The sequence below is a fragment of the Lipophrys pholis genome, assembly GCF_963383615.2.
Source record: "Lipophrys pholis genome assembly, chromosome: 9".
NCBI classification, from domain to species: domain Eukaryota; kingdom Metazoa; phylum Chordata; class Actinopteri; order Blenniiformes; family Blenniidae; genus Lipophrys; species Lipophrys pholis.
In genome coordinates this window covers 27268385-27281159 of record NC_137639.1, presented here as the reverse complement: position 1 = coordinate 27281159, position 12775 = coordinate 27268385, and the positions used below count along the sequence as shown (strand labels likewise).

General features: G+C 42.4%; 1 protein-coding gene across 1 annotated transcript in view; it reads right to left on the bottom strand.

Moving 5' to 3' along the window:
- Positions 1-4820, bottom strand: part of thsd7ab (thrombospondin, type I, domain containing 7Ab) — a gene marked incomplete at both ends in the record, with an annotated part of 203187 nt that extends 198367 nt beyond the window's left edge. The window contains one exon of the mRNA XM_080471110.1: positions 4667-4820. Within this exon, the coding sequence (XP_080327236.1) occupies positions 4667-4820 (154 nt within the window). The remainder of the gene's footprint in view (positions 1-4666) is intronic.
- Between the last annotated feature and the right edge of the window lie 7955 nt (positions 4821-12775).

The following is a 12775-nucleotide window of genomic DNA, read 5'->3' as shown; positions in this document are numbered from 1 at the left end:
CATGATTATACCCTGGTTCCCACTTTTTCTCCCGCGCTCATCTCATCCTGCGTTTGGTTACTACAACCACTTTGGCTCAAGGCCATTTTGCCACATAATGACCTTGACTTATGAACTTGTGAACCCATCGCACCAGCTCTCCCTCGATTTCAGTGGGTCGGCTGTAATGGCAGGCGATTGAGGAAGAACCACTCACGTCCCTCAGAGAGGCTGACATCCTTCACTGTTAGTGTTTCTGTTAAAGGGAGGAATGTCCTGGCCTAACCATGGCCTGTCAGCGCGAATCTTCCCGTCCCTGTGCATTGAAAGGTGACATCAGCGGGATGATGGTGACACACAGCCGGCGCCGTTCCTCGTGCCGAACGCCACCGCGCTCCCCCGTCGCATGATACCATGCAAGACTAACACTCCATTGTTCCTGCAAGTTGACAGGTCATTAGAGATGCGGGGCTGACACACGTCCCATCCCACACATTGAAGCATTTCAGACACATGCATAGAACTTCAGAATCACAAGGATAAGTTACCATAAATACTCTTACTGCATTTTCTACTAAAAAAGGTCATTTCATATGATATAATGTTCTTCAATTGATTCAGCCAATTGAGACTAAACGACAAAACTGTTAAACCGGGTTAACTAATGTGAATTCAGTCTAATGGGGACTAATCTAACTTTTCTTTTTTTTTTTTTGCTGAATTTGAATTCCCCCTTAAAGAAGCAAGTCAACAAATTGAAACAATTTTTTTCTGTCCATGCAAAGCATAATTTTTGCAACTAAAGGCAGATTTTCCAAAATTCCTGAAAGTTTATCATCTGGAACAGAGCTTATGTTAAAAAGCCTTGAACATGTTGATTTTTGGTGTGACTATCTCCTCATATGCAGCACCAGCTTGACCATGAGATCATGAAATATGCTTTAAGTTTTACCACTTTCCAAATATCAAAATCTTCTTTATTGAATGATGAAGCTGCTTTTTTTTTTTCTTCAGAAGAATGAGATGCTGTCACTCTGTTCATAACTCTGATTAAACACTTGCTGCAAATTTGCATCATGACTAGAGGTGTCAGGAATCTTTTCTGATATATATTCCAGATTGACTGAAAGCGTCTCCGTCTTTATCCAGTGATATTCCACCACTGCCGCTGCTGGAAGAAGCCGGCATGTGTATTTCTCAGAGACAATCACTTTAGTCATAAAAGGGTCAAAACTATTAATAGAATCAGTCGATTAAAAGAATGGTTCAAGCTGGTATTACATGATCTGGTTCTCAATGCAGGAAGCAATCAAACTCTAAAAACAGTAAAAAAAAAACAATCAGGTGGATCAGAAGTAGCTTTGAGTTTGTGTTGTCAGTCTAACTCGGCTAATTATGGCACAAAATGTTTTTAAAAGTGATAAACTCAAACTCAGAATATCAATATGGACACGCGCTCCAGGTTTGAGACGAGGTAATGTTTGATCAATTACCGTAAGACGTTGTGGATGCATCAAATGCCCCAACCGACCTGACGCCAGGAGGCACACGGGGCAACTTGATCTGATGAGGCGAGAGTGTATGAGAGTACGGATTGGCTTGATAGGAGGCCAGAAGTGACTCCTGCATCGTTTCAATGATAGATAATCCAGATCCCAGGAAGATAATTCAGCTGACGAAGCACCTTTTCAAGTTTGTCTTGAAGATTCCAAAATCTGGGATCACTGCTGTCGGACATTAGAAATTCGCACTTGTAAATGTCAAACTGGCCATAACTTTTTTCTTAAGGTGGCATTTGCCACCCCGGGTAGATCCGCCCCATGGCTGAAACATTAACCTGCGTCACTGGCAACCCGCAGCGAGGTGTTGGAGTCACACGTAGAGTGCGAGAGTGTCACAGTGAATGCAAAGACGTAGAGATGGTGTGTGTGTGTTTGCTTGAAGTCGGCGTCACCTATTCCGCCACCTGTAATTGCTTAGTCCTCTGGCAGACGTGTGAGGTCTTGACAGCTCAAACCTGGCAACCTCTTCCCTCCAACAACAGAGTCTAATGAAGCACGCACATTGTACCCGAACGGGGGTATGGTGCACCTGCTGTGTGTGTGTGTGTGGCACTTGTTATCTATTACAACAGGCTACACTGGTATTTGTTAAATCCACAGACATCCTGGTGTTGCATTTTGACTATCAGCAACAGAAAAAGGTTTCTCTGGAATTTCATCATATTTTCACTGTTTCATTAGTTGGTAGGAGACGAGAGAGAGAGAGAGAGAGAGAGAGAGAGAGAGAGAGAGAGAGAGAGAGAGAGAGAGAGAGAGCGAGAGAAAAGCTGAAGCTGTTCAAAAAAAAAAAAAAGCAATGCAAAATATAGTACGAGCGCCAGTGAAAAGAGCGACGAAAATGCAGAGGAGTGCAACGAGAGTGCACGTTGGTGAGGAAAAAGACAAGAAGAACAACGGTGTGAGCAATAGCATCTGTGACAAAGACAAACTTGCAGCAATCTCGGAGAGAGCCTGGGCCTGCCATTATCACCAACATCATCACCAACATCATCCTCATGGTGGCTATAAGCATCCTCTGCTTTTTTTCCTTCTTCTTCTTCTTCCATCTTACCGCCACCTTCAGAAATATCACTGGCAGCGTCTGTCACAGCCTGTTGTCTCTACCTGCTTCATTTGAATAGTATTTCACAGCAAAAAAAAAAAAAAAAAAAAAAGGCTCACCTTCCAAAACAGATACATCATATTTTCACAGAAGGCAATAAAAGCAGTGCAGGCCCAATTCCCCACAGTTTCGAAGACAGGGGCTGTATTTCAGCTCGACTCATCAATATGCAAAACATCAGAGCATTGCTTTGCCACAAGAATATTCCCTCCACTGCACACTCTGTAAGTGCGCACAAACATCATCACATTTAATGTTGCTTTTCTCGTTAAACAGTCGTCCATTGGCACGAGAAGAAAAAAATAAACCAAAAAAACTATGCAAATCTTGCACAAACATAATCACATTTTGATGAAAAGCGTCGGGATTCAAAGCCGTAAATTGCCCTATGTGATTTTAATTCTCTGCAGGCAATTGTCAAACCAAAGAGGCCCACAAAAAAAAGAAAGAAAGAAAAGAAACGAAGACGACGACGACGACGACTCCGGGGCTGAAATCAATGCGCTACCTTTTTATTTGAAAAGAAGTGAACAAACTCCCAACACTGGATTACATTTCAAAGAGCAGGGCCTGGAGCTTTCCAGCGCACACAGTGTGGGAGAAAGGTGGTGTAGCGTGGGAGAGAGGCATAATCATTATGACCTACAGTAGGGTAGATGTAGGTTAAGTTGGAACCTCTCTCTCTCTCTCTCTGCCTGCAGTGCTCGCTCTGCCTTTCTCTTTCTCAAGTCGGTTCCCTGGGCTGCCTTTCCTGGGCTGTTAAATCCCTGCTCCTTTAATCTCCTTACTCAGCTACATCCTCTTTAAAGATGCAGAACCACAGGAGAGACGTGGGATACGTCAACCGGGGAACTGGTGCCGAGCAAGGCGGGGCGAGCCCGGCGGCTGGGGGGGGGGGGGGGGGGGGGGGGGGGGGGGGTGTTTGCGTTGAGAGTTACAGGGAGAGAGAAGTTGGTTTGGTGTAGAGAAAACATTGGATTTCATCAAATGTTAAGAGCACGTCATCACCCGCTGAGCTGGAGTCGAGTCAAGAGAGAGAGATAATCATTTAAAACCCACATTTCATGACTTGTAGGTCTTTTTTTTTTTTTTTTTTTTAAAGGTAATGTTTTGAATCCATTACCAGTCTTTTTGGTGAGAATGTGGGCTTCCTGTAAGATCTCTGCTCCAAGAATAAAAATTTTTTTTTTTAAATCTGACAGGTCTGTAATTACATGTCAAGCGTAATAATGCTTCTGTGAAGCAGCTTCAGCAGGAGTCAGTGGGACCGGAGACATAACGCCACCAATGTACACATCTCAAATGCAAAAAATGAACCACTGCACTCCCAAAGTCCTATCAATACAATCAACCACTCAGTTTTCCTCTCCCAAGGCAGGATTTGTGAAGCGGTGCCCACCCATCATGTGCATGCTGTAACACACAGCAGCTCCATTTCAATAATGGTGCATCACCTGAGACTGACGGAGATGAAAGTAATCCATTTGAAAATGGATCACGGTCGCTCCGAGTGCCACATGCTGTTCAAGTGTGAGGAGACGGGTCTACTGTAGATTTCTGGGTCATCTTTCAAGTATGTGTTTGAAGTTTGGTGGCGTAGGGATGTGTATGTACCTCCTAATGACAGATGTACGAGTGTGTGTGTGTGTGTGTGTGTGTGTGTGTGTGTGTGTGTGTGTGTGTGTGTGTGTGTGTGTGTGTGTGTGTGTGTGTGTGTGTGTGTGTGTGTGTGTGTGTGTGTGTGTGCGCGTGTGTGTGCGCGTGTGTGCCGTGTGGCGGCATTGTGGTTCTGTGCAAAGTCAATTAAGCACGAGACCATTTCAGTTCTGGCTCTCCAGCTCTTTTGCTTCCTCGCTGCCAAGTTGGGCTCACACTTATCAAAATGGAAAACACACATGATGGCTGTTCTCTGAGTGTGGGAGCTCACGCCGACGTCGCACGCCGATTCACTAACAGCAACAAATCAGAAGCAGCCCATATGTACAATCTGAAATGTAATCTCTAATTAGTGGTTCAGCGGTACCTGTTTCCCAGAAGTAGACAGACTTCCCATCATCTGTCTGTGTGTGAGCCCTCCGGAAGCCGCACAACAGCAGCAATGTCACCAAAAGGTACCACCAGCCCTCCTCTGTCCTTTTTCGGAGGGTCCCCTCTGCCCCCCTCCACCCCGGCCCCATGGTCCGCCAAAGGGTAAAAGTAAATCCACTCAGCTCGGACGCTCGGCGAAGGCAGCGATGACCCCAAAAAAAAATAATCCCCCCCCCCCCAAAAGAAAAAAAAAAAATGTAATCTCACGTCCAAGAGGGAAGGAGAAGTGAAGTGTGCTTCAGTTAGTGAGGAAGAGTGTGAGAGACCGACAGGGAGAGATAACGAGGTTTGTGTACGAGGGTCCTGCAGGAGTTGAGAGGTCCGGTACTTGGGTCCTGGTGAAGGACAGAGAGAGTGGTAGTTGCTTCCAACTTGGCAGGATGGTCCCAGCGGGGAGCCGTCAGTGACGGGCACTGAGCCGCAGATGGATGGCACAGCAGCCGTCCTCCTCCATCGTATCCACCTTCCACTGCTGCCGTCGCTGCCTCTGTCCTCTGGCTGTGGAGCAGTGACAGTGGGCGAGTGTCTGCAGTGTTGTTCGCCTCCCTCCCTCTAGCTCGCTCACCCGCTCTCTCTCTCTCTCTCTCTCTCTCTCTCCTACTCGCTCACTCATTTGTGCTTCTCCCTAAGCAAGCTCTCTCTCTCTCCTCCTCCCTCCCCCCCTCTCTCTCTTCTATTTCATCTCCACTTGTTTCTCCCCTTTTCACTATTACACTCCGCATCTCTTGCATGCTCACTTCTCACTTTCTCCCTTTTCTCCCGCTGAAGGGAGGAGGACGGGGACTTCTCACCACCACCTCCTCCTCCTGCTCCTCCTCCTCCTCCTGCTTCGTCTCCCACTCGCGACTGGAGACCGGCAGGGCTCGCGCTGGTCTGAGGAGATCCCATAAGCACTGCTCCCGGGATCAGAGAGGCAGAGAGACAAGCGGGGGCTTAATGCAGAGCGGGAGAAAGTGGAGGGTGGGAGGTGTGTGGGGGTGGGGGAGAAGCAAAAACACTGAAGCAGAGAGGAAGACGAGCACGAGGAAGGGTGTGAAAGGAGGGGCGTGAAAGTGAAATGATGAAATAGAAAAAAAAAATGAAGACATGCAGTTGCAACTCTGTCTCTCTGAAAACTGCTTGTAGCAGCAACAATTAACTGAACAATATTCATATACTGAAAACCTGTAGTGCAGTTCTGCGAGTTATTATTTTAAGGAGGAATCAGATTTTCTTTTATTATTCAAACTTGGATTTATACAAATTCATGACATTTCTTAGATTTTTCTTTTTCCCCCACACAATTTATTTATATCCTTTCAAAATATTATGTCTTAATAGTTCAAACATGTTTAAATGAATTGATTATCAAATAAGTGGAACTTTGAAAAAATAAATATGTATGGAGAATGGGTGGGATATAATAAGTTATACTTCTTCCCACTCCTTCCCACAACATTTTATTGTTCTGCTGTTTATTCACTGTTTGCTTGGCGAGATATTTTCTGGTTGATTGGTTTTATTTTGTACATGTTTGAAATTTTTCAAATTTTTATATATTTTATTATATATTTAGTTTTAAATGCAGTTCTGCCCGTTTTTTTTTATCATCCTTTTAATCTCCTCTTTGTAATTTTAACACTTCATCCTTAAATTGATTGATATAAATGAAATTGCACATAAATTTTGCTTAATTTTAAAATGTAATTCTACCTCATGTCATCTAACGTATAGCTTTAACAACCGTGAGACCAATTGTATCTTTAGTTTTTCCCTTTTAAATGCATTTTTAGCCACTTCTCTAGGATTCATAATTGATCCATCTTCTGTACGGTTTAATCCGTTTGATCCTGGACAGAACGACAGTCCATCACAGTGCAAATGAACACACACACAGACAACCACACACATTCCCATCTAGGGTCACCAATTAACCTCACAAGTTTCCGGACTGTGCGAGGAAACTGGAGGAAGCCCATGCACATACGGGGAGAACATTTTTAAAGAGAAAATTAAACTCTTTTTACATTTGTCACGTTTTGACAAAAACTAAGGAATGAAAGGTTTTGTATTAAATAACCATTTCTGGTTGCAAGAATATAAATGCACTTTACATAACAAAAAAATAGTTCCCATACCGAAATGAATAAATGTCAATTTAGTGAGCTGCAGGTGATTCACACTATTTTACCAACTCAATGAAAGCAGGGTTTTTTTTCCACGAACAAGAGCCCATGTCATTATACAATGCTTAAAAATATAAATGTAAACCAAAAACTAAGCTCAGACTGTTATATACATGAGCTACAACCAATGACAGTCATGTTGATCAGCTCACAAACTAAAGTGCAGAATTTCAGAATTTTCTTTCTAGGAAGAATAAAAGGCTGCTCATTTCAGCGCAGAACCAATTAGATTTAATTCTTATTTTATGATCGAGAGATGCTCTACTGCCAATTGGATAAACGGAAAATCTTCCTTGAGGAATCGACTCGCGTGTCATCTGATGAAGCTGAGCCAGCCAGCATTCAGGTGACGGTGAAATTTGAGCTTTCTATTTTCACACACATCTCCCTCGTCTTATCTGCCTCCTTCCATCGGACTGACGACCTCCAGTCGGCTGCTCACAGTTGACATTTAATATCAAAGACGGCGACATCCAGACGCTACGTCATTAGCCTTTGACGCCATTGTTACGCCGTCAAATCGTGTAAAGTGACAAATGTCAGGAAGTTTTTAGCTATTTAAAATAAGTGCAATGAAAATCATCATAATTCAAACTATATATGCAGGATTTAAGCGAAAGAAATCTTCAAATCAAAAGGTTTTGCCGAGCCTTTCGTGTGCACACATCTCAAGGTTAAACAAGCATTTCATGCACTTGTCGAAACCGAATGTTATTGCTCCTATCGGTTATGGCATATTTTATTGTATTACCCCTCTGTTGCACAAAACAATCGGTGTGCATTATTTTCCACAAAGCTGCACAGCCTCCGTGTAGGAACCTCAATCTCATTCTATGCAAGTTCAGCAGAAAAAGTTGCTGCACAGGCATTATGGCCAGAGGATAAGCAAGTTAGTGGCCTGGATATCCGTCTATCCAGCCCCATGCTCGAGGTGTTCCTGGGTAATTCCACGGAGTTCCCGACTAAGCCAGGGTAGATATGTAATCCCTCTGGAGTTCGCCCAGTTAAATGTGCCTGTAATACCTGTACAGGGAGTCATCAGGTAAAGGATCGTTTGGGTTTCTTGATAAAATGTCTGACCCAGCAGAGGTTTAAGAAAGAAATCGTATCTGGAGCTCTTCTGGCTCCAAACACCCAGAAAAGGTGCTTGGGAATCGGTCTTGTTGGCGAGAGGAGATCAGATTGCAATATGGCACTTTGGCTTATCACAGGCCGGGGCGGGAAAGTGAGACTGTGGTGATGGCAATAGCTCAGCGCACTCTTTAGTTTATAGCGCTCCCGAGCCGACACGTAAGTCTGCACTCGGTCTTCCTCAGAGGTACTCACAGACTCGGTCAAACAAATCACAAGCTCGTGGCAGCCAGGGTGAAACAAAAGCATTGAGGGAAGGACACGGCTTTTCAAAGCTACTTGACTTCGTGCTTTTGAGATGCAGGAATGAACCAATTTCCACGACCTCTCAAGATAATTGTCACTGTCTTGTGAAAACGGACATTGGAAGCATCTCCATTACTGTGACTTCTGCTACCGCCCGTGGCTACTTCCAAATAACAAAAATGGGACAATCAAAAATACACGAAAACATTACTTGACTGCTGGACCGTATCGACCCTGATATCAAACTTTTAAATGCAGCTGCAACAGTGGATAAAATCCAAGTTAGCTTCATTTATTTACTTCCCGACAGCGGTGGCTGTGTCTGTACGTGCCATGCAGGATAACAATGTTTTTTCTTGTGTACTGAAGTCTATCGTAGCAGCTGTTGCCTCCAATACAGTTAAACTGACCTAAACCCGAAAGCCTGTCGGTTCATAGGAGGTCCGTTAACGTCTGCCACACGAAGGTGGTGCTGAAGGTGTTTCCAGTCTGTTGGTCAGCAGGCACAGGCAAGCTGGTGGTGGCCCACACCTTATAAAGTTCAGTGGCAGCCTGATTCAGTGGACTCAGGAACACGGAGAGAAAGATATGGTCCAAACCGAAGTCCATCCTGAGAAATGTCTCGCTCCCTCCATGATGTACCAATTAACAGGAGGGACTCAGACTTCAGGGTTTCTTTGCTTCTCTGCAGTTTCAATCCCGTACCGACAGATGGACAGACTCTTTTCTAGAGGCAGAAGATTATCACGTTTTCTGTTGTTGCTCCACCGTGACACTTTACACCCTCTTGTCTGTGCAACAAAAGACCAAAGAGTTTAAGACACAAGGCGATTGTTCATATTTCCTCTAAAAAAAAGGAAAAGAAATCACACAGTCAAATCGCCCCCATGAGTTGAATAGAAGATGGATAGTACTGATGAATAAAATAGTGCCCTTGATGGTGGAGGTATACATCAGTTTCCCTGGCTTGGTTCTCTGTAGGGGAGAAGTTTATATGACAGGACAGAAGTTTTAAAGTCTGCCATGCTGATGCTGCTTTTCACATTTTCTCTTCTATTCCAGTCTGATACTGGAGATTCACTGTGAAACAAAACAAAAAAAAAAAAATGACACAAGAGTTACCCTCCCATCAGTCTTTAGTGCATCTGTCACTAACCAGGCTTGTGCCATCTCCTCAAACTGTCCCGTCCAGGCCAGACTGGCGATGACAGGCCGACTCCTGTCAGTCACACGTCTCGGCTCAGCCGTAAAGTCGAGTCGTGCTGTCAGGAGCTTAGACAGCAGAGGAGCTCCTATTTGTTTCTCCTCACAGTTTTTTGGAGTCTGAAAAGGGCACAGATTTTTCTAATTCTCAACCAGTCTGATAAGAATGTCACGAACTGTAAAGAACTCATCCCTCTTAGTTTGTCCAACGCTGCCGGCAACTGGAGGTGGAAGGAGTACAAAACCAGATTGCGCTCGTGCAGAGCGACGTTCACTGTAAGTTGATTTCTATGTGCATTTTACTGCTTCGTCAACAGCAGGCATTTGATTTAACTAACTTATACACAGTCAATAAATCCCACAAGTGTAAATAAATGCAGACATAAAAGGAGAATTCAATCTCGACAAAGAATGAACTTGTTGGCTCCAAAAATGCACATCAGGGAGTTTTAACATCATTACATTAATTACTGAGAGTGTACTCTGTAGCAACTTATGATTTTAAATGAAGCAAAGATCAATACGTAGTAATAGAATTACCTCCACATATGAAATGCGTCTTAATGTTTAAAGAAAATTGACTATGATAATCTGTTATTTCTTCATCTTTTTTTTTTTAAGTTGACTCCTGCGACAATAAGCACTCACTGCTGCACCAGATGTGCATCAATCCACATCTGAGATGAAGGTTACAAACAAATGCACGACTCTTTCTCGATGAGTTATGACTGCTTTAAATCTAAAGCACTGGGGTTTGTGAGGAAGCAACAAATCAATATAGTATATTTGTAATCCGTCTGTTTAAATGTGTGTTTCGAATGCAGCAGGGAAGGAGGAAATTAAACTGACATCCTCATGTTTTTAATCAGCGATGCAGACTTCCGCTGACATGTTTGGCACAGCGCTGCCACTCATGTTGTGTTTTTTCTTTTTTGCTCCATTAAAAACTCACACATCAGTCAAACAGTAGGTGTCTTTTCATGGACATTTTGCTGGTGTAGTTCCTCGAGGCTGTGTTCTCTGTTGTATTCAACATGTTTTTGTTTTATTTTCATTTCTATCTTTCCAGGTTTTGTACTGTTTTATCCAGGTTGGGGTTATAAGGAGGTCCATCGCAGGGTAAATATAGAGAGACTGACACATTTACATTGATCACTCAAAAATGACGTGTGATTCTGGTCTGTGGGGGGAAACTCAGGAAAAAACCGGAATATTAAGTAAACTCCACAAAAAAAAATAAAAATCGCTCAAATTAGGCATTTTCTCACTGTGAGGGAAGAGTCCTAACCACTACACCTCTCTGCATGATCCATGCATATCAATCAGTTAAATTCATGGAGTAAATGTCATGCAAAGTTACAATTTACAGTGCTTCATAAGACACAATGAAATACAAAAATTGGGGAAAAAAAGGCATTTAGATAATAAAAGCAATAAAAAGCAATATATATATATATATATATATATATATATATATATATATATATATATAACAGTCTCTCTCTGTGGTTTGGGACCCGCTACTAAAACAGCAGTCTCATCACCGGGTTGACAAAAGCATCATAAAGTAATTGTAATTTAATGTCAGTATTGAGCACTGCATCAGAATTATATCGGTATTGGCAACATTTAGTTTTAAAAACATGGGCACATATCCAGTGTCATGCATCCCCGATCTTAACCTTTGAACTTTATTACCCAAAACTCTGGAGCAACTGGAGGTGTATTTGTTAGTTCTTTAAGAGAGTGAGGACAAAATGAAAGCGAGTGAAGTTCCTACCAACAACACACCGATTTGTCAACTTCGATTTGCAAATCCTGAGTTCAAATTAATTTATTTGACCAGATTCAGCTGTATTTTATGATTAAAAACTGAGAGTGAACTGAGAGTTTGAAAGGACTCATACATTGACAAACTATTTTCTGCACTTTAAGGGGGAGAAAAAATAAATCCTGAATAAAATGCGAATCATTACTGTTACAAGAACATTAAAATCCCAAAAAAAAATGATGTAATGATGAAAATAGTAGGCATAAAAATATGCAGCAACAGAGCTGCACAAATAGGCATTTATCACTATGCTGCCCAGAAATGCTCAGAATACTTCCCGTTGGCATGCAGATTGTTAATAATATCATTATGGAATCATTTCTCAGTTAGAAAGGGCTGATCTCTGCATGTATACACATCGCAGTGCTTTAAAGATCCGACCGTCTCTATAACCACTTTGCTCATGATTTAGTACAAATAGCTTTTTCCCCTCCAACGCTTCTTGTGGCAGTAAAATATCTTCGATAACTCAGATAACGACCGCGATAATGGACAACAATTTGCTTGTTTTTGCAGGGTCGTGTGGTTACGTGGCCTCAGAGGGTGTTTTTTTTCTTTTCTCTCTGTCTCTGTGGCATTATAGCTGAAATCAAAATGCACGTAGACATTTTTGAAATCTACACCTACGCACGGTATCTCGATACATATTTATGTACATCTGTAGGCTTGTTAATGGCGCTCGTGTTCACACCTCGTTCACCTCGATGCATATTTACTCACATGCTGATTTAATCCATAGTGCATCATTTCATTTTATCTTATTTGCATTTATGTATCTGAATCAATTTCACATGTAAATTCAACCATAATTGGTTTTCTTTGTCGTTTCATTGTATGGATTTTTACTTTAAGCCTCTGCTTGCATTGATTGCCTAAATTATATGCAGTGCAAATACTTTAAATCTATATATGCAAATAATTTGTGAAAATTCTGTATATTCAGCTCACGTATTTGATTTAATGCTTCTACTTTTTGTCTTCAATTCACTTCGTTCCGTTTTGTTTTTCCTGCAACAAAATGCTTTTCCTCCAGAGGATCAACACAGTTTTGTTATGGGCTGTAACTTTTAATTCATCATTAACCCAGGGTTTGTTAAGGTTATGTTTAATTATGCCAAAGTGTTGCCGCGTTTCCTCCAAGTGGTTCGCTTATCGAGGATTTGGAGTTTCTTCGCTAATAATTAAAGAAGGCGCGGGATCATTTATCAGCAGGCCTGAAGCTGTGCGTGTGTGAGCGGCGGAGCGATACGACCACATTTTATCAACTTCTCAGAAATAAATTTGGTGTTTTTGGTGAAACCTGACAAAAAAAAAAAAAAAGAAGCAAAATGTGCATCTTGATTTGTGTTATCTCCTTCAGTTTTAATTGCGTGTGTGATGACTTACTCTATCAGGACAAGTCTCAAACATTCGGAGGGCTAATCTTTCCCAAAGCTGCACTTTGATGAGGGGCAATGCAGGTGTGTGT